Source organism: Magallana gigas, chromosome 1, assembly GCF_963853765.1.
Source record: "Magallana gigas chromosome 1, xbMagGiga1.1, whole genome shotgun sequence".
Taxonomy (NCBI): Eukaryota; Metazoa; Mollusca; class Bivalvia; order Ostreida; family Ostreidae; genus Magallana; species Magallana gigas.
The window spans coordinates 22,458,502-22,485,253 of NC_088853.1; the positions used below are offsets into that span (position 1 = coordinate 22,458,502).

General features: G+C 35.5%; 1 protein-coding gene across 4 annotated transcripts in view; it reads left to right on the top strand.

Moving 5' to 3' along the window:
* LOC105345239 (transcription factor 4) overlaps positions 1-26,752 on the top strand; it is a gene marked incomplete in the record, with an annotated part of 55,095 nt that overhangs the window by 13,386 nt on the left and 14,957 nt on the right. For all 4 annotated transcript variants that reach the window (XM_066088651.1, XM_066088661.1, XM_066088652.1 and 1 more), the window contains 9 exon segments: positions 421-499; positions 1,083-1,129; positions 6,362-6,461; positions 7,060-7,103; positions 18,345-18,441; positions 19,886-20,151; positions 23,749-23,943; positions 24,259-24,334; positions 24,577-24,659. In XM_066088651.1, the coding sequence (XP_065944723.1) occupies positions 421-499; positions 1,083-1,129; positions 6,362-6,461; positions 7,060-7,103; positions 18,345-18,441; positions 19,886-20,151; positions 23,749-23,943; positions 24,259-24,334; positions 24,577-24,659 (987 nt within the window).

Here is a 26,752-nt window from a genome sequence, read left to right on the forward strand (position 1 = left end):
TATTGTGCTTTATCTCTGTCCATTAGCATCTCAGATCCAGGTCCCAAAAATCATCCTAAGTTCAGGGTCTTTATTGCATGTTAAAAATGAAGTCCGACATAGTTTTATGTTTCATTTCAAAAAGTATTCTTATCATTAAAAAAGATTTAAAAGAAATTCAACTTAAAGACTTCTTTAAGATACTATATGATTATGTACATGTACATGAAATTCAGACCTGAAAGAGTCATTGTTCCCCAACCTGATTTAACAGTTCATTGTCTCTTCAAAACTTAAACCTTTAAACTAGTGAGAACCATACATGTTTTTCATTAAAATGCAGATGTACTTAATTAAAAAATAGATCCATGGTTTCTAACAAATCACAGTAAACATCATTTCACGTCAGAAGATGAACACTGATTTGTTTGTTGCTTTCAGATGTATGACCAGAATTACAACGGCCAAACAACAGACAACATGCACCCATTTACCAACGAAGTTCCTAACCTTATCAACAGTATGTATAGAACAGTAGTGATGTGGTGATTCTTGAGGGTTAATCGCATTCCATAGTACTGTAGATTCTTAATTAAACTGCTGATATCTGCATAAAATCACGTAATCAGAAGCACATCTTGCGGATTTTAAACTTTCACATACATTTTGTCAACCAGATGTAAACTAAATAAAACTATGATAAAAATATTTTATATTTTTGTGATGAAAAACGGTGTGCCATGAATTTATATTCTTGTGATTATATGCAAAGGAATTGATTTGCTTAATAAAGCACCCTCATAAAATAAAGGAATCTAGAGAGTATTCCCAAGTTTAAATGCAAAAAAATTATTTAGATATTTTAAGACACATTTTTCCTTGACTGACACAAAATTTTGACTTTATCAGTGTGTTCACCTTGTCAAGGGTTTCTCTTGAAATTCCATTAATTTTAATCTCAAGCAAAAATCTGGTGGCACTTGCAATATTTTGATTATAATCAATTCTAACTGTCATGAAGTGTGTAAATTTAATAGACCAGATAAGTACTTAAATGTAGAAACGGTCACCTCAGGTGTTGAACTTCTGACCTTCTGTTTCAGACAAGACCACAGACCTGCCTTATAGAACTAATATGCCTGGAGCTCAGGTAAGTGATGTGGCCCACAGGCATTTTTTCAATCTTATCATTTCATCAAACACTTGTGTTATATCCAGTATATAAACCAAGTGGTAATTTTATTTACTTAATATGTATGTAAGGTATGTCTTTTATTCACCTTATACAGTTTCTGTTGACCTGAGAGAGAGAGAGAGAGAGAGAGAGAGAGAGAGAGAGAGAGAGAGAGAGAGAGAGAGAGAGAGAGAAATGGGAGGGGGAGAGAGTATGCATGCATATTTTGCATGAAAATAGGGCCCCCGCTGGTTTGAATTTCATGGTGGTATTGAATTGATGCTCGAAGAAATGAGCTAGTACTTAAATGATGTCCACACCAGAATGTATTGATAGAATTGGTCAGCGATTTCTCCCTTCACATGATCTAAGGACAAGGAGAACAAAGCTTATCTAGCTGGGAAGGCTAATTGATTTGTTGGAGTATAACAACTCGTATTTACTAACACCGTGGGTCACCTATCCAAGATCAGAAGTCCCTGTCAATTCCAGGCGCTCTTCATTATCGGGAGGGGAGAAAAGTCAATGACAGGAGATTGTGAAAACAGGAAGAAGCCATCTTGATGCTGGTGACTCTTCAATGTCTTCTATTATAGGTCTGAAGAAAGTTTTGCCTCAAGGTTGATTTTTTTTTTATCAAAGGAAAATGGATTCTTGACTGAACTGAGGTTAAAAATTAATACTGTATGTGGTTTCAGAAAATAGTTTTGTATGCTTTGGCTTTAGGGTCTCAGTAGGCAGTCAAACAGTTGTTTTAGCAAAGAATCACCATGACAATCAAACAAATAGAAAAATATCTCCCTTCTTTGTTTTTGATTTATTAATTTTGTGTTCTCCATCATATGGTAAGGCGTTCTTTCTCTCCCAACCCTACCCCAAAACACCCTCTCCACTGTCCTGATGTTCTATTCTCTCTCTCTCTCTCTCTCTCTCTCTCTCTCTCTCTCATATTGTGCTATATTTGTATAGCTGTTCATTCTTTATCTTTGGACTCTTTGTGTGTGTGTTTTATGAAGCTTGTTCCTGTGTCCCATAGGAATAAGAATTCAGATCAAATTCTCCAGTTATATCCACTACCACTGACAATCTTATCAAACAAGAAAACCCATGGGGGGGAAATGAAGAGTATTTTAACTTGCCAAAAACCGAGATACTTGGTTTTGTCCTGTAAGCGCAAAGCTGACCGAGATATTGTATGTTTGTGGAATAAAAGTCGGTATTACTGCACCAACAAGTTTGGAGAATTTACATTTTCATGACACTAATTAAGATGATGTAATCTTGTTATGGCATGAGTACCAGGAGAAGTATTTGGTCAAGGATATAGACCTTCCCACTTTGTATTCTTCTGCTGCCTTTGGAAATAATACCAGTGCTTGCATTACACCTAACCCCCCCCCCCCCCCCCCCCCCCCCCCACAATTTTTCTGATGTACCTAATCTTCTTGAAACATAAATTTTTTTGGTCGATCAGGAAACTCTGTTGGGGCTGAAGAGCAATAAATCTCGTATTCTGTTTTAGGGTCTATAATTTTTTGGACAAGTCTGTAGTCAGAGGGACTTAAAAAATTTGTGCTTCATTTAGGACTAGTCTGTAGTTGGAGGATTTCTGAAGTGAAAGAGTATTTGAAAATATGTGCTTATTTTTGATGAGCATGCAGTTTGATGGTCTCTATGTACAGGTAAAAGTTCTTGCCAATGACTGTTCATTCCTGTTTAACCATGGAGGAGGCTTTCGTTTGATTGGTCGATTTAGGATTAAGAAAATTGATGACAGAAAAATGGACAGGATGTCAACAGGAAACTTATGTGTATTGAGTCATATTCTTATTAACAGTTTTCTTGTGAATATTGAAGCACAGGACATGTAAACAAAATGCTGAAATACCAAAAATAAAATAACAATCACAAGACTAGTATATTTTGATTTTGTATGCACCTGGCTTTTGTTAATATTTACTGAATTGAATTTTTTGAAAACCATAATTTTTCATCCAAAATTGCATTTTTTCACCTATTTGGCCTATGTACTTCTGATGCATTGTGTAATCCAACATACTGGCAATTAATTTTTTGCTGATTTTAAAAAAACTATTTCAAGGTGTAGTGAACCACCTTAATATTAATCGAAATACTTAACGTTAGATATATATCAAAGTACTTCTCCAAACAATGGCATTATATTATCATGGCAAGAAAAAAAGTACACAATTGAAAAGAAAACAGGAAAGGAGGATGCTATAGGAAAAAATGTAGGAGAGTTTGATTCTCTGCAGTGAAAGGGGCTTCAGTCATGATAGAAGTAAAACAAACTTGCATTAAGATTTATCAGAAAGTATGGGGACAATGTCTGTTGAATTTGCTTGCAACAAAGATTTATCAGAACGTTTCGACGTGTTGAACAATAGGCACTAGGATGGCTCAGGTGGCCAGGCAGGTAAATTAATTAGATTAACAGATAAGCCGCACACCTGAGTTTTACCTGATAACAAGGAGGTAGCTGGGAATCTGTGGCTGGCTGCGGTGTGTTGTGTGAAGATAGCAGGATCTTAGGCGTGGACAATGATTCCCTGATTAGTTTGGTGGCTACAGAGAATTAGTTCTCAATGAATTGCTTGTCGCAATTAAAATTCATCAGCCAATTCAAGTGGCAAAAGAAATGTCCCTTGTCAGTGAATTGTTTTGTAGCAATTAAATCTCGTCAGCTCATTAATTGGCATCCAAAAAAAATAAAAGGACGAAATCAATGGTAGAATTTGTTGCCGTTATCAGTACTGTTTAATAGTCGTTAGTGAAGTACCGAACAGAAGAGAGCAATTGGAATGTTTAGTTCTCTGGGATGGAAAGAAAAACATATTTGTGGCTTAGAAACTCAGAATGCTGAGGTTTAGGTCTTCTTAGAAAATCAATTAGATCAACAAGGAAATATCTTGGTATCAATGGTCATATTTTTTCATCGGCCTGAATTTTTAAATTAAACGACAATATAAAGGTTTTTGGAAAGGAAATGAAGTAATGGATTAGTTTGGTAAATGACCGAAAATTTAAATTAGGATTGATGAACTCGAAGGTGCAGTTGTAAATTTTTTCCCTCGGCCAATGCAGTATACAGGAAGTTGATGCGAGACTAGAGTCTGATTCAGTAGAACTCTTTGTCTTACTGGCCAAGGATAATGGTACTTAGCTGAGGGACATTTTCTGATTTGTAAGCAGCAGAAAGAGAGCAAGGCCTAGTTAGTCATATCTTGCCATGGAACTCTCTCTGGAAGATCCATGAAACTCTGAAGAAGAAAAACACTAAAAGCAATGTCTTGAAAAAACTCTTCTAAAATATGAACCAAAAAAATGTTATAATGTTGGTATCTTTATTTAGATGCTAAAACATTCTTCTCTCAAAATAAGAAAAGATTTTCAAGTTGTAAGTCTGTGACCAATTTAGAAAAATTATTGATGCAGTTATATTTTTTTTGGCATTATGATAAAAAAGCAAATAAATATTGACGCAATAAAAGGTTTTAGATGGAATACATAGCTGGTATACAGATACCATCTTGGAAGCTATGTATATTTTACTGAGAGAGTTAAAGAAAAGAAATTAAAGGTAAACGGAAGTAAAGTCTTCGTCTCATTGTTTTACAAATAATAGCTTGCTAGTTCACTCCCATGAATGCTAAGACATAGACCCCGGAATCTTGTGGAAAAACGGAGAATTCTGTCTCTAACTAGCATTTGTGGTTTGGTGTAGACAGAGTTATTGGATGAATAAATCACAGCCTATCGACACACTGAATCGTTACATATTTCCATGATTATTCACGGTGATTAAAGATTGAAAAATGAAGAATGAAGTATTACAAAAAAAGCAAAAAAAGAAGAAGCAAGAACCAGCCATCGTTTGCATACAAAGAGGTTTTTGTGTTGTCAGCTACTCCCCCTGGATTTTGGTATTTTTGAGACTAGCATAATGATAGGTTGTTTTTTTTTTGTATTAATAAAAAGAAAAATGACATAATATTTCTTTTGAATTCAGATTTTGCATAGATATTGATGAAATCTATTTTAGACATTGGAAATAATTTGGGAATCGCTTTGCGTGACTATGCAGACAGTAATAGGAAGTCTGAATTTAGCACTATAGCATGTCACGGTTGGAATTCGAATTGACAGTTTGTAATTACCCAACAAGTAATAGATAACTTTGAAATCTTAAACAGAAAACCCCTGATATCCTTTGAGTCTTAAAAATTTCTTTGTCTTGTTTGAGTTCTTGTGTGGCATTGGCTGAGAATTTTACATGAATAATCTTCATAGGTAGTTTTCCAAAAAAAAAAAAAAAGATCTGCATTAATCATGGATAACTTTATGACTGGGTCAGGGTTGACTTGCCTGGAGTTTCGCCCCCAGTCTCCGAGTCAATCGCTCTGTGTAGAGTTCTCGATGAATTATTCATTTTTGAACCTCCAGTAACACGATACCTGTGTGTTCCATTTCCTGGACGTTTTGTTACTTATATACCCCAAATTCTGATTCGTTCATTGGTTTGCTTACATACATCATCTCCATTTTCCTGCTAAAATTTTTTTTTTTGGTTTGTGCATTACAATTATTTTTAAAAATGGGCCGAGGCTTTGTTGCACCTATAATACCACTTGCTGTGACAAGCAAACTGACAGTTTTCAAGGCGTGAAATACTTGCCCGCTTGTCAATATTAGCATTTTGTCAAGGTTTTTTTTCCCTTGCAGTCTGGTGAATAATCATAACATTTGTAGGAATTCTTGTTTTCTATTGATTGCCTAGTTTTGTACATTTGTATGTACAGCTAGCAGGATTCTTATGAAATTTTCTAATTTTAATATTTTTCATCTTTATATATAAATATGATAAGAGAGAGAGAGAGAGAGAGAGAGAGAGAGAGAGAGAGAGAGAGAGAGAGAGAGAGAGGGTTATATTCACTAACAACCATACTAGTTTTCATCCATGTTAAAAGCTTACACATTGCTACTCTAGAATTTGTTCACATTAATTTCATTTTCTTAATTAAGAGTAGATAACACAACGTTTGGGAAAGTATTTAAACAAAATGAATTAACGAGGAAAATTTTTAAACAAAATTTTGTATTTGTAATATTCTGAGGGAAATAAAAAGGGAAAATACTTGTAGGTATTAGGGTTTTATGGCTATATCTGAACTTTTCGTTGTTTTGCAGGGAATGATGGGAAGTAATGTTCCCATGTCTCCGGACTCACTCTCTCCTGGTGCAAAATCTCCTTACTTCTACAACAAGCAGCAAGACATGTCAATAAAAGGTAGGACTGAAGGCAGCATTAAATATCCCTGTCTCAATACAGGGCAGCATAAAGTCTTCCCATCTCAGTAAAATGCAGCATTGAAGTCTCCCCATCTCAGTGCAATGCCGGATAAAGTCTCCCCATCTCAGTACAATGCAGCATTAGATAGCACCGTCTAAGTACGATGCAGCATAAAGTCTCCCCATCTCAGTGCAATATGCAGCATTAAAATCTCCCCATCTCAGTACGATGCAGCATAAAGTCTCCCATCTCAGTGCAATGCAGTATAAAGTCTCCTCATCTCAATACAATGCAGTATAAAGTCTCCCCATGCATCTCAGTACAATGCAGCATAAAGTCTCCCCATGCATCTCAGTACAATGCAGCATAAAGTCTCCCCATGCATCTCAGTACAATGCAGCATAAAGTCTCCCCATGCATCTCAGTACAATGCGGCATAAAGACTCCCCATCTCAATACAATGTTGTGCAAATCCTCCCTACTTGAGTTTTTCAAACACTGAAAACTTCCAACCTTTATTTATTTGACAAATGTTCTATATGAGATAATGTCTGGGAAGGGAATCTAATTTTTTGTGTGTTTTTTTTACAAACAGGCAGAAGAGCCAGTACCCATGGTGCTTCAGGGAAAAGGTCAAAGGTAAGTGTCATAGTTCACAGTACAACTTCTCCATTGAGAATGTGTGTTACAGCTTGGCGTCACAAACTTTGTCTGTCTGTCTGTGTCTGGCTTGTCTGTCCTTTATATACCACAAATATACACCTAGAATGTTTACACTGAGACATAATTCATATCCTCAAGGCACCATCCAGGTGTGGGACTTTAAAAATAAAAAAAGAAAGAATTCTTTTAAAAGGCTTCTTTAGATGTAGGATAGTCTGCGTATACAAATCGACCTGGTTCTCTTAGCCACACAGAAGAAAGGCAGGTCATGTAAGTTGGGTGACTCTATTGAATCCGCTGGGGGCTGCTTCTGAGTTCAGTTTAGTTCAGCTAACACGGTTTCCACTGAGCAAACTATGACAGAGGGGTTTCTTTTGAGTTCATAAAAAACATGGAGAAAAAAAAATATGGAGCAGTGTGCCATGCATGTTGACAGTAGTAATAGAAGCATGGAGGTTGTTACAGGCTAGGTGCTGGTGTTGGGTTACACGGGCTTAAAGCTTTGCTGTTAAAGCCCTTGGACAAAAAAAAAATACAAATGAGCGAGGGTCGTTCAGGCGTAACGCTGTTCCCTACCTTGATCGCGAACACCTGTTGCCGCAGTGAATGGATCTATAGTTGGAGGAGAGCGAGGGGAAATATATCTCCCCCCTTTTGTTTGTGTCACAGATGGCAGTTTGTCAAGATTTCAAATAATAAAAAAAGGTTGTAATTGACTGAGTTTCGACTGGCTTACAGAGTAGGTAGGGCTGAGGCGATTCAGCAGAGCCATTCAGGGCGATCTTTTTTAATTTTTTTTTTTAATCATTATAAAACAATTCTCCTCAAAACATGAAAAACAATTCAGTAAGAAAAACCAACAGGCTAAGAGACTAAGATGGGGATAAATTCAAGGCACTTTCTTTTGTTTAAAAAAAAAAAAAAATTTAACAGTCAATAAGTGCAACTTACATGTAGGTCGATTTTAGAGAGACAAAGAATGCAGACTGTTGGGTCAAACTGGGGACTTTTCACCCCTGACTTTTTTTTTCGAACAAGTCGTATAGACTGAAGGAAATGGATAGGCTTGTGTTTATTGATACACAACAGAGCGGGTTGTTTTGTACATTATATGAATGCACAGCAACTCATTTGCCCCATCGTGAAAGTGGAAAGCAAATTTAAATATGAATTTATGTGTAGAACTTTATAGTATGTTTATGTATGAAAGTTCAGTGAATGGTTGATTGCAAGATAGGAATGAAGTAGTGTGTTCAAATTACTGCCATGCTGACAGAAAGATTGATATTTTGTGGCTAGTCAAAGGGGCACAACTCAATCTCTTCATTGTATTGAGTGTTTCATTCCTGTGTCTGGGAAATGATGTATTGTTAAGACAAGGTTACTAGTTGTAGAAATTGATGAATGATTTTAGCTGCAGGTTTATAAGTGAGGGCTTTTTTTTGTATATTAACAATCCTTGATGTGAAAGTGATTGATGAATTGATGAGTAAGCATGTCTTGAAAAAATCCACCCCCCCTAAAAAAAAAAGACAAAAAAAAGTTCTTGCACAAGTTTATTGTGTAATAGGTTGGGTTAGGCTTGACTGTAAATGTGTTTGTTGATTGATGGCACTGTTGAATTACTAACCAAAAAGAAATGTCAGCGAAAAGGAGAACAAAATGTCCAAAGTTTTGTGAATCACTCTCTCACTGAAAATTAATTTCAGTCTAGAAGAAAATTTAAAAGCCAAAAAACGAAAGCTGCAAGAGGCATAAAATGTGGACTTTTGCCATAAATTATATTATAATCATTTTTTTTTGTTCACATCTGGAATGTCAGATGCATTTTTTTCTTTCCATTTTGAAAGGCCTGATACAATAATAAAAGCTCATTGCTCTCCCATAGTAACAAAGCCCGCTTTATGTTAAAAAAAAAAATCCCTGAAGTATTCTGAACAGCACACCTGGCTCAGCAATTTATATATATATGTAGGTAAACACGGGCAGGTGTGAAAATTATGTCTACCCAAGTGTTGGATGTGAGTGGAGTTAGATTTGTAGCAGCTCTTGAAGCTGTGAGGAATTTCTGTAATCCAGACACAATATTATAACACAGGGGAAAGGGGGGGGGGGTCTGTGTTAATGCTCAGTAGGGACAAGTGTAGTTACAATGAAAACGATGTGTGGATTAGAAGTGAGTAATGGTGCTGTTGAGTAAGAGGAGGATGTGTTTTTTCTAAGGATGTTTGAGAGAGAGAGAGAGAGAGAGAGAGAGAGAGAGAGAGAGAGAGAGAGAGAGAGAGAGAGAGAGAGAGAGAGAGAGAGAGACGAAAAATGAAGAAATTATTTTAACCAAGGAGAGAGAGAGAGAAGATCCAATAAGTTAGATGATTTAGAGCTGGGGGGGGGGGAGGGGTTGTAGAAAAACCCTGAAAAAGTAGGATCCCACAGAGAGAGAGAGAGAGAGAGAGAGAGATAGGAGAGAGAGAGAACCACAAAAAAGTTTGGCATTGGTAGCTGTAAAAACGGTAGAAGCCTCACGGCTGGCTGCTAATGGCCTCCAGATGTTGGGGGTCTGGAAGGCCTCGCTTCACAAGTTCTGTGTATTTACCTTTTGCCGAGGGAAAGCTGGAGGTATACACAGGAAGTGAGGGCACAAACACGGGGGATAAAAAATGGACAGAAAAAGAGGAATGCCTGCTTGACTGGGGGGGATGATGACTTCAAGATGTTGTTTCTGGCCTAACAATGTCACTGTGCCTCATGTTATGCTTTGTGAAATGGGTTGATAACTTTTTTCATTAGTTTATGTCTAAGTTGTAAAATGACAGAAAAATTGTAGGTCTGCATCCTTTTGAATTTTGATTTGCACAATTCATTTATTTAGAAAAAGTAGAGAGAGAGAGAGAGAGAGAGAGAGAGAGAGAGAGAGAGAGAGAGAATATTCTTAACAGAAGGAAATGGAGAGAGGAGGGAGAATAGAGAAAATGGGAGGGTATTGTAGTTTCTTGAACTCTCGAATCCTCACTATATGATATAATGAAGACTAAAGATACCTTTGCACCTTTGTCATCTTGGGATGAGAGTCAAGCGCATCAATCTTTATCATATACTGAATTAAAAAAATTAATCAGTCGATGGTTTCCTGTGATTCCACACAAATTGCTACCCTTTTATAAACAATTTCAGCCTTCTCAAACAAATACACATGCAAAAACTGCTGAATTTCTTTTTTTTTTTGGAAATGATATCAGATCTTGGAGATTTATTTCGGAGATCAAAGACATGCTTTGTTGCATGTGTAAGAAAGGGATTAAGGCTGTGTGTAACTTGATAGGCGGGGGGATTAAAGGGGGTGTGCATGTTTGTTACACCTGAAGGTTTTTACCTGTAATTACTGAGGGCAGCCATGACTTACAGGTATATATGTATACCTGGGGCTGTCTGGAGAGCAGCTGGGGAGGTCTGGAGGTGTTACGTAAGCAATCTTAGGAGTCTGTAAGTGGGGGGTCTTCACGATTTCTGTACTCTCTGTGTGGGAGAGAGAGAATACACAAAATTCTGACAGGTATTGCAAACAGCAAAGAACCAAAAAAAAATTGGAAAAAGAAATGCAAGATTTTTTCTTTACTGTTTCACTTTATATCGTATATCAATGTTCCAGTGAAGAAAAAAAAAACTATGGTGAATTAACCACCAAGAATTTTTTTTTCTCTGAATATCATTGTTCCAGAGAAGGACAAAAGGAAATCAGCTAGCAAGAATGCTGTGCTTTTAATGCAAAGAGAAAAGTGGCATAAATATTTTGCCTGTCTCAAAGTTTCGAAATCAAGCACTGTGAAAAAAATATGCTGAAATTCGCAGTAGGATAGCAGAAATTTTCTTTTCAAAGAATTTGTAATTTTAATTTATTGATGCATAAATCCATAGTGATAAAGAAAGGTCTATACGCTGGAAATTTTTTTTCAGGCAAAAGTAACTTCCAAATTCATTGAAACAGTGATTTATATATACAGAGCCCACATTATAAAGAATTTGATTCAATAGGAACTAGGTATTTTGACTCCAGAACATTTGGTTATAGATATGTTCAGATACAAGCACTTCGTCAGGTTTGACCTGATGAATGTAGAGATATTTATTTATATATATCTACAACCTGATGAAATAAAACTGTCATTGCAGATAAAAAAAACCCCAAATTTTTTAAACCCAAAAAATTATATTAAATGTATCTTTATGAGCTAGGTTTAAAGCCAGCAACTCTTGGTGTTTACATGTTATTGCCCCATGCTGCCTAATAGAACTCCTTGATAAGATATCTATTAATGCAGGTGTGTTATAGAATGGTCTTATAATAGAGAGAGACTGACAAAATGCCGCTATCTTGATGAGAGGCAGCCATCTTGTTTCTTAGCAGCTGTTTCAAGGAGACATCTGGTGGATTGCTAAATCAGGAACAGTAACTCCTGCACAGATCTCTTAACAGGTGTATAGTAGGCTAATCAAGAAAAGGTGGTAAAGCCATTTGATGACTGGGGGAATTTAGATTAGAATAGAGCCTAGAATGTTTTGGTGGTTGCAATTTTGAGATTTAGAATTAGTTCGGATGCTGATAGGAGATTGTTCTCAGTGGAATTCTGAGTAGGAAATTAGAACAAAAATTTGATGTTTATCTTGAATGATATGTGTTTTATTGAAAACATATACACGTTTTTCTATGGGTTCTAATCGAAAAACATATCTTGATAACTATTAATCTCTGCCAGCATTAAAGCTGAGAGATTTGCACCTTAAAAAAGCGGCAATGAAGGGATGAACAGAACAATTTCCCAAGTGGTTTTTAAAAAAAAAGAGGGAAGAGATGAGGCAAAAAATCTGGTCTTCAGGAAAAAGGTATGATATACAAAGAACATCTGGATTCCATCAACTACAGGCAATGCACCTCCCGTAAAGCAGGGTCACATCCTGTTAGAAACTGGCTGGTCCACTTGTGAAGGGGGGAAGACAGGATTGGAGGGGGACCAGTCTATTGACTCAGGGAGGGGGATGCAGGATGGTTGCAAAATGTCTGGTTTGTTTCCTTGAAAAAACTACCTCAAGTCACATCTGTTCAGCTCTTTGACTTGTTGAAAAAGCATTAAAATCTGTGCCATGAGCTAATTTCATTGAGGGTTTTTACAACTTGATTAATCGGGAGTTTTCTCTGGGTGTTATGTGCAGGCCTCTCTCCTCCTGGTTGGTTACTCAATGAGACTGAATCTAGGGCATACACAACTCAGATAGAGGCACACTCCTGATATTTAGCTTTGCCTCTACACATCACCCTGTATACTGGAGTATAGAGAGTGAGTGAGTGAGAGAAAGACAGGCTCGACTCATCATCATATGTTCGTACCAGATTCACGCAAAAATCTGTTCCTGTGTTATTCTTGGCTGGTGATTTACATTGAACATCTGATTCAGATGGAAGCTTGAAAGCGAGCTGTGATTAGAGCCGACAGGAACAGGTGAAATACCTGCTTCCTGCTTTTACTTTTACTTTTCTGTATTTTTTTTTCTATTTTTACGTGTGTTTTTTATTCTCGTTGCTTGACAGTCAACATCTGGATCCTATCAGGGATATATGAGACCAAAACAATGAAATAATAAAGAAAATTTTTTTTCTTTATTATTTTGATAATGTAGACTTCGTTTTGGAACTTTCTGATATGTGCTGTGGTAAGGAGGTTATTGGTCCTAACCCAAAATATTAGCTGACTTATTCTGTGACAAGGAACCAGTCTACGTGACCATGTCCAGTGACAACTATCCCCGACCTTTTCCCATGTTTTTCTACCCGAGACCCCTACGCCCTACGGCTATGGTGAGTATGAAAAGCATGAGCATACGAGTGGAGCATTTCTGTCTCTGGTTTCATTCATAGTTCATGATACAGGCTGAGGTCATGACCTGATGAAGGGTCAAAATTGCATGATCTCCGATTGTGATGCTGTTAAAACTGGTTACCCAGATCACAGATTCAAATTTAAAAATGTTGACAAAAATGGCAGAATTTATAGGAAAGAAAGTTGTGTAAATTTTTTTTTTTTTTTGCTGAGATTTGTTGGATTTTTGTGTCTGAAGGATATATAGGGTGAATACTTCATACTTGATAAAGAAAGGAGAAAAACTGCTGCAGACATTTATTGCTGGTGGAATGGAAACTTCAAGCATTTCTTTTACAGGCAGGGTGTAAATTGGATCTTTATGGCCAAGATATTTAAGCAGAAAAAACCCCTGGAACGCTATTACCTAAGTCTAATGTATCTTGTATCTCTCAGACACATTCAGCTTATAGTAATCTCTGTCAAACGCTGTGATATCTCTCTCTCTCTCTCTCTCTCTCTCTCTCTCTCTCTCTCTCTCTCTCTCTCTCTCTCTCTCTCTCAGTGCTTGCCTGCTGCCTGATGATGAGTTCCAGACACAGGAATTCCATTGAGCAGTAAAAGACCCCACAGTCACAGCAGCTCAATACAAAACCTGTCTTATCACAGACCACACAACACTCATTACACAGCAATTAGTAGGGAGGGTGACCTCAGCACTGATTCCCTGTGTCCACTAGTTGGAAGGGGGGTCAGTATTATGCATGATGAATAAGGTCAAATTGTAAACACAGCTGTCTCTTTCAGGAGGAGGAACTTTATGAGTCTGTTAGTGGTCAACAAGTTGGCTATCAAGATCTTTAGATACAATTTTATAACCATTAAACTACCTCCATCATAGAAGAGTCACAGGAGATGGAGATGAGGTTTAGCTAAAAGAAGGTCTTGATGGAAGGACCAATTTCAGTTCACTGCAGTGTGTGCTGTTGAGTTTACTTAGATTTTGTTTTCTGTTGACCTTTAGGTTAGCATTGCCTGTCAAACTTGTTCCACATTATAAGTTTGGAAGTACACCTCTCTCTCTCTCTCTCTCTCTCTCTCTCTCTCTCTCTCTCTCTCTCTCTCTCTCTCTCTCTCATACACATTGGGGGAAGTTAAGAAGTCAAGTTTCATGTTGCAAAGGAAACAGTGGCCTTATCTTTCCTCAGTGTTACAATGACCTTTAGATGTGAGCCAAAATATATCATGAACGTATACCAAAGATCCTAAACCATAATCCCAACACATTGAATCAAATAAAATAAAAGAGAAAAGAAAACCCCCACTTCTGTAAAAAATCAAACGAGCATTAAAACAATCATGTAACGGAAATACTTTGTTAGAATGATCGGAGGCTGAGAACCTCACCCAAGTGGAGATAAACATGATGTAACTTATCTCCTGTATAAATCAACGTTTATAAATACTGGAGGTGTCAGAAGACACAGGCAAGCCGCGAAGAATTCCAGTGGTTCTGTAATTCAGCCCCGGCTGATGGATCTCTTCAGGTGCCAGGGCCTGGGGAAGAGGGCGATACGATCTGCCAGTGGGCCCTCCCACCGGGGCGATATCAGCACTTCATAGTGCACTGGCTGTGTGTGCTACTTACAGGTTTTGTTTGGTGGGTTGTGTATTGAGAGAGAGAGAGAGAGAGAGAGAGAGAGAGAGAGAGAGAGAGAGAGAGAGAGATTTTGATACTCAATTTTCTATGAGTTGGCAAATCTTCAAGTTATATTAGCAGAACCCTCTAGTGTTCAGTTAAAAAATGAAATTGGATTTTCACGTAAGATGTAATGTATAAATGCTTAAGATTTACTCCAACACTTGTTTATTGTCAAGAATTTTTAACTGTAATTTCTGTTAATTGAGAGAGAGAAAAAAGAGGTTGAGAGATCTGGGAAGGATTACATTATATAAAGTGACATTACCTTGAAACACTGACCCTGTCTTGGCTTGGTCTAATATATTAACTTTTTTAGTTGCCATAGTTTTTGTCCCAGCTGACATATTTTGATGTTTAATGCCTTTCAAAATTCATTTTATGTCTTTTTTGCACTGAAATGCTGTGCAACGCCTTTAAAAAAAATGGATGGTTACATGAAATATGACCCAATTTTGATTTATTAGATTCTATTTATGAATATCTTAATGTTTTGTGATTTTTTTTTGGCTAACAGGAAATACAACTTTATTGTGACAATAATTTAAAATCTGATGAGGCCCGGTTCATGTATTGTTGGGACATCCTGCATAGTTAGAAAAATATACAGCTGAGAGAAAAAAAAAATTCTAATAAAAAAATGTTGCTTTCTCCCAAATCTCATTAATTATTAAAATTGATTAGAAAATTTGATCAATAGAAACACAAAAGCTGTTCATTAAAAAGAAAAAGCTGTTAAAAAATGATTAAGCTTTAGCAGGATTGGAAGGTTATTTTACTTAGTTAGCTGTGAGTGTGCGTATATAATATAATATATATGCCATGTGTATATGCTATTGCTTTTGCCTCCTGGATACTTTTAACACCGTTTTTCCCAAATGTTGAGAATTTTTTAAACGCTAATCGCTTACAGATGTTAAAACACGCAGATTGTAGAAATCATATGTTTCTGCTCTGGGTCTGAGAAGTGTTTGGCTCACTCTGTGATTCAGCGAGCTTTTATTCGCTCTGTGGTTTTCGGACTGAATTGGAATCTGTGTTGATTCGATTGAATATACAATCTGGATTTGAAATCGAGCTTTTTCCGTTTAAATCGTTTAAATTTTTTTTTTTTCAAATTTCACCACAAAATTAATTTTATTTGTGTGTGTTTTTGCCCGTCTTGAGAGGAAAATTGATGTGGTTCTTCATATCAGGGAATTGAAGAAAGTGTTGAAAGAGTTTAAGTATAAATTTTGGAGGGAAGTTATCAAAAGTTTTACGAGTGCATAATTCTAAACAAATTACTGAAGAAACCCTGATCAATGATATTTTTTTTTGTTTGTTTCAAAGAAGGAACTGAGGTTTTCACCAAAATGAGATTAAATGATTGAATTAACTGATTGGACGGGAGAATTCGAGTGAATTTCAACAAATTGAATTGGCACTTGTGTTCAATATCAAAGAAGCATTCTTTATACAAAGTGCTGTGTTATTTGACATCAAGAGGAAAACAACAACGAAAAAATCATTTGTATTGATGATGTGTTAAAAGAATGCTCCATTTTGATACGAATAATATTAATGAGGAATGCACTCTGAAAATGTAAACCTGACTATGACAATGTCGGACTGTCCGTTAAAAAGTGGTAAATTTTTTACACCCATGGTGAATGAACAGTTGGATATTTAGTCCCTGGGGTTTACTATTGGATCCTGATTGGTTTGTTATATCTCGAGTTTGTGAAGAATTTACGCCAAAGCTTTCACCCTGGATTCCCGGCGAGACTTTTACAGGCGGATGTATTGTGCCTACCCCTATCTCCCCCCCACCCTGGGGATGTACCTGCCCGCTAAAATGCCAGGGGTCTCTGTAAGTATTGGACCCACTTTTCTGAAACTCATCTCATTGAGTCGTGCTTCTGTATGATATAGGGTCACCAAATTAAAAAGATTTATGAAATTTATTTCGAGAAAAAAAATGATAAAAAAATTAAATCTTTTTATAAATAACTTGAAAGTTTCTAAAAATGTCTTTCTTTTATCATGCAATTACTTTTCAAATTGAATTCCCTGAATTTCAGTAAGGGACCATGAATTCTTTGAATTATTAACCAATTTTTTCCCCTTAATTTAATTAAAAATGAAAATCAAAATGTAAAGATTTGAAAGACATTTTGTCACATTCATTAACTTTTTTGTAAAGATAGCAAAAATGCTTTTGTTGGTAATGTGTGTGTTCCTCTCAATCTATTTTTTTATTTAAAAAAAAGAAATCTGTATTTGTATGAAGCATTTAGTACAAGCCTTTGCCCTATGTTTCATAAACCCACAGTTCTACGAGTGCAAGCCTTTGTGCCCATCATTCTACCAGAGGATTTTGATTTTACAGATATTTCCCCATTCTTCCATTTGTGTTCAATTACCGCCTCGTAGTAATCCTGAGAGATAGGTGTGAATTTTCTCCCCAAAAACCTTGTTTATTTTCCGGGCTACGAATGCTACCCATTACAGAGGTGCCAGCGCCTCAAAGGAACGGCACCTTCCTACCGACCTGCTCTTCATTATACACTTGCTCAAATTTTGATCCAATTTCAAAACTTCAAAGCTCGCACTCTCTCTGTGGCGAGAGCCAGTGGAGAAATCTCGGTGTATTACATGTGGTTTGAGTTTCCAGTGCTAAGCTGGCTGTTCATTTTTGCCTGGTTTCGTTAATTAAGGTAATTAGGAAAAACCAGGTGCATTCGACACCTTGTTTTTTTTTTTAACTCGCATCAGATTTAGAAATAGTTCTGTCTGCTTGCAAGGAAAAGTTTGAGAGTTTTTTTTTCTGTTTTTGAAAAGGCTGAATCTGCATATGATACTCTTTTCTTAATGATTTGCAGATTTTGATAGAAATAAGTATTTCCAGATAGTTTGAATTTTTTATCTATATTTATATGCTACTCCTTGTAACTTGCAGCAATAAATTTAGAAATATGTTGTGGAAAAAAAAGGATGATGCATTTATGCATTAAAGACACCTTTAATTAATTTTATAAAAAATCTTGATTATTTCCAGTATATATGTACATGATATATATATTTATATGCCTTAATGCCAGCCATTAATTTGAAAATTATTCTTAACAATAGCAATTAAATAAGGAATCTTGAATTAAGTAGCAATAGAGTAGTGGGCGATTGACAAGGGACTGCCTTGGACCTAGGGCTATTAGCACTCTCCAAGTACACGTCCTATAAATTTGCATTCATCTTTGAACTTAACCTCACAGTGCATTTGGCAAGTTTGCCTGCACTTCGCAAGATGATTTTGTTTATCCTCAAGGTTTTTCAAAACTTGAAATAAATATCATCCAGATATTACAAAGATGATCAGCATGAATAAAAAGTTCGGCATGTAAAGCTCAACAACAAAATTACATCCAAACGAACCTTTAAGAAATTGACAAATTAAGATGATTTCACGGTATAAGTTTGTTGATGAGAATTATGAATGTATTGATCCATGTATTATTTCATTTTAAAATATAAAACAGTTCTGAAATTGATTCTGCTTTCAGTTCTGTGTAAAAATAACTTACATATATTCAAGTCCAATGACATTAGGGAACTTTAATTGAGCAAAACGTTGTTTAAAATCTGTATGATTTTTATGTCATCTAAGCGTTTGTTTCTTTGGTTTTACAGATGTATCCCTCCAGCCCTGAGGAGTACAATGATTCCAGCAATAGATACCACGCATCCCCAAACCCTATGTTCCCCAAGGATTCTTACTACATGCCAGGTGAGTTAAGGGGGCTCCCCAGGGGATTAGTTTTGTTTTGTAAAAATTGTCCACAGTTTTGGGTGTAGGGGATTGGTCTCATTTATTTTCTTGCCAATTTCGGAAACATTTTTGAAAAGTAGCTTAGCAAATGAACCATTCTAGAATGTATTTATTTGAAAATAAAGCAATGTTGACGATGAACAGAAAAATTATTTTGAAGTGGTATTTGAAACATAAAGGGGAATGATTTTACATTACGCATATGTTATATAAGATACTTCTGTGTAATTAGTGGACAGGGGAAGAGGTATCTATTTCAACACCTGATGCATCTTTAATATCAAAATCCTGCTCCAAGGTTCGATCCTCTTGTAAACATGGTCTCCTTTTTTTGACAAATTCTGACCTTTGTTCTATTCATGAGCATCCCAGTATTTTGATTATTCCTGGAAAGGGAAATTAAAAAGAATATAAAAGGTAATTACCGTCGTTATCTATGGTAATACATGCATTGAGAAGTTCTTGGAACAATAAAACGAACGAAAACAAGGAACAAGCCACTTTCATTTGCTGCTGTAGAAAGAGAAGGAAAATATTAAGGAGAACCCAGTGTAGGTGGATTGAACCTGTCAACCAAATCATTTTGATTTGACATTCATGAGTTAATGGGGTTATTTTTACTTTGAACCGATTATGTGCAGGCATTTCGGTTTGTGAAGATTAAGAAAATTCCCATCTATATCTGCAAACAATGCCCAAAGCAATGCATGTTTGGTACTATTGGGATGTTACATTTGACCCTCTTTGCCATTGTCTTTGGCTTCCAGAAAAATCCCCAGTTTTGGCGCTAATTCGGTCCAAGTAACATGAAGATAGACCCTCTATTGTCTAGTCTGTCAAAGTGATTTCCAAGATCAAGTTAATTTTGTCACCTTTCTGATTTATTGGAATATTTTTCTGATAACAGAAATGGAAAAGTTACGAAACAATTATGGTTAAGACGCACATAAAAAAATATGCAGCATCCATTCACCTTGAAACAATTAATTATCATATTAATACGTTTCAGTTTTGATCAAAATTTTGGCCTTGAAATTGATTCAGCTTTCAGGGTTTTAAGTAGTTTGAAAAATTTGTCCTTAAACTGCTGCTTTAGTTAAATTCACACTAAATATCAATTGCCTTAGACTCTTTTCTCTTTTTTTATATGTTAGCAACAAAAAAAATCCAAATTTAAAAAAAATGTAAAACCTGTAATGCCATTTTGTCACAATGGAAAGGAGGGTCAAACGTTATACAATCTGTCACAAGAATAATAATATCATTGGATGTTTTGTGACACACAGGGTGGAAAGTGCACCAAAGATAGAGTTCTATTGAAGGTGTCATATTCTTTTTTCGTGCTTCTCAAACAGACAGGGTGATTATGAATCTATAATGGGGTTTTCTGTTCTATTTTTAGATGGTCCTGGACATAACACGCCCGACCCCTGGTCCTCCAGCAATGGACTTCCGACTTCCACATATCCCTCAATGTTGCCAGGCAACAGTCATCATTCTCAAGCATATCCCAGCATGCATCACTCTCACGACATGGTAAGGTCCTCTCCAGTCGGGAACTCCGACGTGCGACATTCGCCCGGAGTAATGGTCGCGCAGTGGTTGGGAAATAACCCCCCTTCTTCTTCCTCCTCCTCTGTTCCTTCATCGAGGCATCACCCCCAACAGGTTGGTATAGCAATTGGCATAGCAGTGTACTCTTGTCATCACTTCTTGTCTGCACAGTGTGTCGTGAGCAGATACGCCTCAGACTTTGGTCTCGGGGAATTTTTTATTCTTTTAGTATAAAGACTCTTGTTGTGTTGATGGAAATATTACTGTAGTTTTGTTTTTAAGAAGTGGTTTAACTTTCTGTAAACTTTCTGTATCCTAAAGTAAAGACAGATGATTTGTATTAGATACAACTTCATTTGTTGCATGAATTTTACAAGGTTTTTTTCTAATTTAAAATGCAGTGGTCTGAAATTTAAGAAGAGAATAAAGTTCTTACTTAAAAACACCATTTAAAGAGAATGTTTATCTGCAGAAAAACAAATTCGATCCCAAAATATGTTGTTGAAGGCAACCAAAAAAATACAGTTTTCCATTTCTTTCACATTTTCACAACCTATATCATTAGTTTCACACAGATAGATGGATAGTAATCATCTTCATTTACTTAGTATTCTTATATACAATGTATTTGTCCTTTCTAAATCTTTGATAACATTAATTATTTTACAACAGTCAGTGATTTGGTGAAAGGTTTGCCTTAACAGAACTTATTTTCAATTGCTAATTTTTAACAGCTAACTAATTAAATATACATTCAGGCTTTATGGTTTATTAATAAATAAAACATAAAAAAGATATTAACAGCTGATTTAATACAAATAGTATTTGAAGCAAATTAATTAAATAACTAAATATTTGCTGTAACAAATTGCTCACTTTTCGCTGTTTTTATACATTAAGCTTTTAATTCTTTTTTTGCAGAGAAAAAAATGCATATATTCCATTTAAAAGAAAAATGTTGCTAAAACTTTTAATTTAGAACAGACTATGTCACATTTTCTGCATGAGAAATAAATAAATTCTAGTTAAGTTGACATTCTGTCTCAAAATCCCTCAATGTGTTTTTTTTTTTCAAGAGAACCCTCATCAAATTAACAAGCTGGTTTTAATATACAAGATGCTCTTGAATTAGTAGTGTTCACCTCTTTTTAATAATTAATAATAATTAGGAAATGTCATCAATGTTTTTATGTGAACGTTATCAGCATCAAATATGTATTTATGTAAACATTGGCCCATCCTAAACAGTATTACTGCTATTTCACTTTTGTTCATTGTATACTTGAGTTGGCTAGTTTATTAATCTTAATAATTACTTCTATGTAGGGAAATGAGTTCTTTTGGTCCATTGTTAAATGTTGAAGAAAGCATTATTGCAGACTTTACAGGTTGTTTTAAATATTAACCATGATCAGAAAGTTTTGAGGAATAGAATGCAATGTTTTTGAAAATTAAAAATCTTTCTGGGGAAGATATATATAGAGGATTAAAAGAAACATGTAGAACTCATCAAGTTGCAATTTTTCCTGTTTGAAAAAAATTAAGTTTAGCCTGCTTACAGCTTATGAAGCATGTCAAGCTAGAGATATTTTAAAATATGAAAGAGAGGCTTTAGTGTAGTGAAAAAGAGGCTTCAGTGAGTGAAACAGAGGCTCCAGTGAGTGAAAAAGAGGCCTTAGAAGTGGTGACACACCATTGATATGCATTGCTATACCACTTCATCCCAAATCACCATGCTTGCTTACAATATATTGAAAATGAAATTGAGTTTGTAGAGTTTTAACTGTTGCCATTTTTAAGGAAATTTCTTTTTATGATTATCAATTCCCATGTCTTTTAGGCAGTTGTAATAGTAGCATGTAATAAATTTGAGCAGAGTATTATAAAGAAATACATTGGATTAGATTCATGAAGGATATTTAAAGCATAGATTGCAATATTTTGTATTGTTTTATTTTTATATATTGTTTAATTATTCAGAGTACATGTGTTATTAAAATTTGTAGGAGTAATTATGAATGTTAAAAAAAAAGAGGAAATTAATTTCATCTCATTTAAAAACGAAACAATGAGATTTTTTTTCATGTCTTAAAAACCTATCAAAATGCAAATAGAAAAAAAAACTATCCCCAAAAAACATTTCTGAATGCAAATTACGTATTTTGAGATGTAGCACAAATTGCAAAAATAGAATCGGAAATCAATTTGAAAACGCAGTCATTTTTGGAACAAAAAAAAGAGAGAGAAGATGATTTAGGATACAAAAAACCAATATAATTGGGAGATTACGGGCTCTCGTCTGTCGTCTGGTTTACGCTTGAGTGGGTATGACAGGGGCAGAAGGGAATGGGTCAGTTCTATTTCACTGACATGTAACCCCTGTTACCGTGGTTACCAGAATGAAGTTCGTCACACAAAGCTTTTTATACCGAACCAGATGCGAGATCATGTTCTTAATTTTTGGGTTTTTTTTCCCTCTTGTATTCTTTTTGAAGGGGAGGTGGTACTCTGCTTCAACATTAGAAAAAGTATGAATGAGCATGCTGTGGCTTCAATTTCTTCATTTGTATATATTCGAATGAATTAAAATTCTGATACCTACTTCAACTTCTTTTGAGAGTCCTGTTCTCCATGCAGTTAATATAATTTCCAGTATGTAACTTAGAATATCTTCAATACTGGCATGCTTTACTTTCATATGTCCAAGGCTCATTTATTGGAACCCCCCCCCCCCCCCCCCCCCCCCCCCCCCCAAAAAAAAAAAAAAAAAAATCGATCTGCCAGAGTGAATCCGTTTCCATAGAAACATTAAATTCAATGATGATACGAACTTATTTTAGGTAAAGTGGTGTGTGTGTGTAAGATGTTTAGCTTGGCATTGTACCAGCTTACTTAAATTGAGGAAAAATGGGATTTTTATTGGATTAAATTGTCTTATAACTAGAGGCATGTAAACTTTACTGTCTTGAAAGCAGTCCTTGAAATGGAAAAATAATGGACCTGTTTGCTAGAAAAATTCAATGAGAGAGAGAGAGAGAGAGAGAGAGAGAGAGAGAGAGAGAGAGAGAGAGAGACTTTGTCCAGTATTAGTTGTTTTCTTTATCAATTTGCTCCTCTTATGTAAATAATGTAGAACAAAATCTCCATCATGTTCAACATTTTAAAGCTTCAGGCTTCAGCAAGCAGGTGTTATTCTGAAGATAAGAATAGGAAACAGATTCAATAAATGAAAATAAAGGAAGGAATAGAGGGGGTTATGAAGTGTAAACACTGCTGGTTGACTGTGTAATGGTACATGTAGGCTTTTTGGAATACCTGATATTGCATTAATTTCAAATCAAAAACTCAATTATGTTACCAGTAAAACATGATGACCATCTTGGACTCTTTTTAACATGTGATAAAAACAACTTAAATCTGAAAAAGAAGTTAGCAGAGAGATACTGGTACTAACTCTTTACCTTCAATAAATTAAAATATAGCTATGTTTCTGGTAGTGTATTTCTTTGTCAGTACATGAGTATTGAGATTAATGACATCTAACCATCAGTTCTAACAAGAACTTATTAACATATGAATTAATGCTATGAGTATTTTTGATAATTGACACAAGTGTTTTTGTGTGTGTTTAGTCCTTTCAGTACTTTGATTATGTGCCTGGAGTACTTTCGATACTTTGATTATTGACTGACCTGCTGTCTCTCTTTACAGGGTTACTCCAATGTTCCTCCTCCTCCTCCACCCCAGGACAACCTGGGACTACCCCCCATGTCAACATTCCGACCGGGCACCACCATCCCTACCACCTCATACTCCACCACCTCACCCACGGTCAATGGTGGGGGCAGCGGAGGCGGGGGTCAGGGGTCGCAGACCGGGGACGCCATCAACAAAGCTCTGGCATCTGTAAGTCGTAACAGGGTCACCTCTATCAATATTTTGCAAAATATGTGAGGTTATTTTAACATCGGAGTTTAAACCTTGAAATAGTGTATCATTCCTTTCAATAAGTAGAGATTATTAAATTAAAAAAGAGCATGCTTTTAGCACAGGAACAAAGAATGGCATTTTTTGCTTGATAAGTGGTAGAGTATCATTGTAACACAGTACCACACAGAATTGGAAAGTTTAAGATGGACAACTTACTTTTGATATAATCTAAAACTTAGATGAAAATGTTGGAAGTGTTTAAGATGTGTTTTTTTCTCTTTATTTGAACAGATATATTCACCCACAGATCATACCAATAGTAGCTACGGTTCAAATCCCTCCACCCCAGTATCTTCACCACCCCCAGGTAAGAACTTGCTGTTACAGGTCAAGGTCAAAATGTTTGGTGTCAAGGTCAAATATTTTATTTCAAGGTCATCAATTTTTTTTTTGGAATTAACTTTACTTGACTTTATAAGACCCATATCAGTGGTGGGGACTTCATCAAGATCCAATTAATAAATGTATTATATATATGCAATATGAGAGAAATTTCAAAATATATTTTTTCTGTCTCTTGTGATGCTGAAGAATTGCTTTCTGTTTTAGGATCATCAAGTCAGTGGCAGAGACCATCCACCCAGACTTCTACCTCGCCCCACTTTGAAGGGGGAAACCCCCTCCATTCTCTGGTAAGTCCCCCCCAACCACCGCTCCTGTAACACCCCTAACCCCCCACTGTGCACCCCTAGTTTGTTGGTTTTGTTTGCATGTTGTAGAAACCTTGGTGTATATTTTTAGCCAATAGGTGCCGGAGTTTGTCCTTGGGAATTTTCTTTCTGTTTTAAGAGGACATGTTCAACTCTACATTTTAAATTTTCACATTTGATGTTATGATTGATAACTCTGGTGCATTATAAATCGCAACATGCATTTAAGCTTAGTGCAGTAATGTTAAATTTGTCTTGATTTTCTCCGTCTTATTATTATGAAAAGGATGCTTTTGTCAAAATCCTAATTAATTCATTTTATTATTAGGAAAAAGTTTGCTTTTGTCACATATCTGGAGTGCAATACAGTAAATACTTCAGACTCCTACTGTATATTTATTGACACTATCAACATAAAACACCTTGTCACCCCCATTCCTTAGTGCAGACTCTTTGTGATCAAATGAAATCTAATTACAGTTCCTTGGCATTGTTTATGACAGTTAATATTCAAGAGAGTGATCTATCAGAATCCACTTCATTTGCTCTGACCCTGTCAGAAAATTAGGATAAAACTTTTCCCAATCAGCAGTATTAGATTGGGGGGTCTTCCCTTATTCTTGTAAGTGTTAACTGATTGGCCACAAGAGTTTTAATGGAAGCTTGATGGTCAACAGACTATCCATCAGATCTGCTTAAACAGTTTTTTTTTAGCCATAAACTGTCATTTAGTAAAAAAACAATTCCAAAACTTTAAGCCTTAAAATAATGTTTACCTTTATAAAGAGCCCTTCTTCTTAAGGGCATTAATATGGTCTAAAAATGGCCACTAGCTGCCATCAAGCCTTGTTAAGTCGGATGCCAATTTTCTATTTTCAAACTTCTCTCCGCCCCATTACCAAAAAAGTGAAATAAATGAGATATGAAATGAAATGAAAAGATTTCTTTTAAAAATTGAACAAAAAATTTTTTTTTTTAGAATTTTTTCCAAATTGAAATATTTTTTTTTCTAATATGATTGACTTGGCTGAACTCAATTAGATGTTTTGTAATGAATTTGCAGTTTTAAAATTAATTGAAAGCTGTTGAATTTTTTTTTCTCTTTAGAGTTCTATCTAAAGTAGGGCTCTGAAGTTCATTTGCATAATGGTATGTGTGATTTACAGGATAATAAATTACATACAATGATTAGAGAGAGAGTTTGCAAATAGTCATTGCATATGTTCAAAATATTTCCCTTCCTTTCATGACCTGAATTTCAAACCATTTTCCAAGAATTTTTTTTTTACATAATTAGAGACAAAAATATTTAACAATCAGATAAATATTTATTTTTTATAGATGTTTCTTTTTTTGCTTGGAGACCTGATTTATAATATTAAGGATTAAAAGGGAAGATGAAAATAGAGATTATTGCATACTTAAAAATAATGGGATTTTTCCAGTCTCATTGCTCTAACAAAAATTAAAGTTTTTTTTTGAAATTTTAGAACAGCCATTTCATGAAATCGTGTAGAAACTGTGCTAAGTTTAGATAGTTTGGGGCATCAGTTAATATTAATGTGGATTAAAGTACATCATAATTGAAATACCTTCACCAGTTTAGAATTTTCAAATTTTACAATATTTAACCAGAAAATACGTTAAAAAAAATTTGAAAGTGTAAAAATTTCTAAATCCCCAGAGGGATTCAAACTTGTGACTTATAGATCTGTGGTGAACCCTCTAAACCACTGCGCAAGAAACTAATTATGATTTTTTTTTCTTGATTTTATTGTGTATTTCGATAAATAAAACTTCATAACATGGAGGTGTCCCATAACACCTTAAAACACTCTAATGAAAAAAGATTGAAAAGTTCACTCCCAACTAGTGAAATGCCCTCTGACATAATGAGAGGTAGCTTGACTTGGAAATCGGGAGTTGAGTGAGTGCTGTACTGTCTAATAAATCAGTGGTACTTATACTACAACCCCAGTGCTTCCCCCATTAATCTTCTCATCAGTCAAACAGTGTCACAGCTATTAGTTCTCTTTCTCTTCAATGCCATCTTCATCATCATCATCTTAATCATC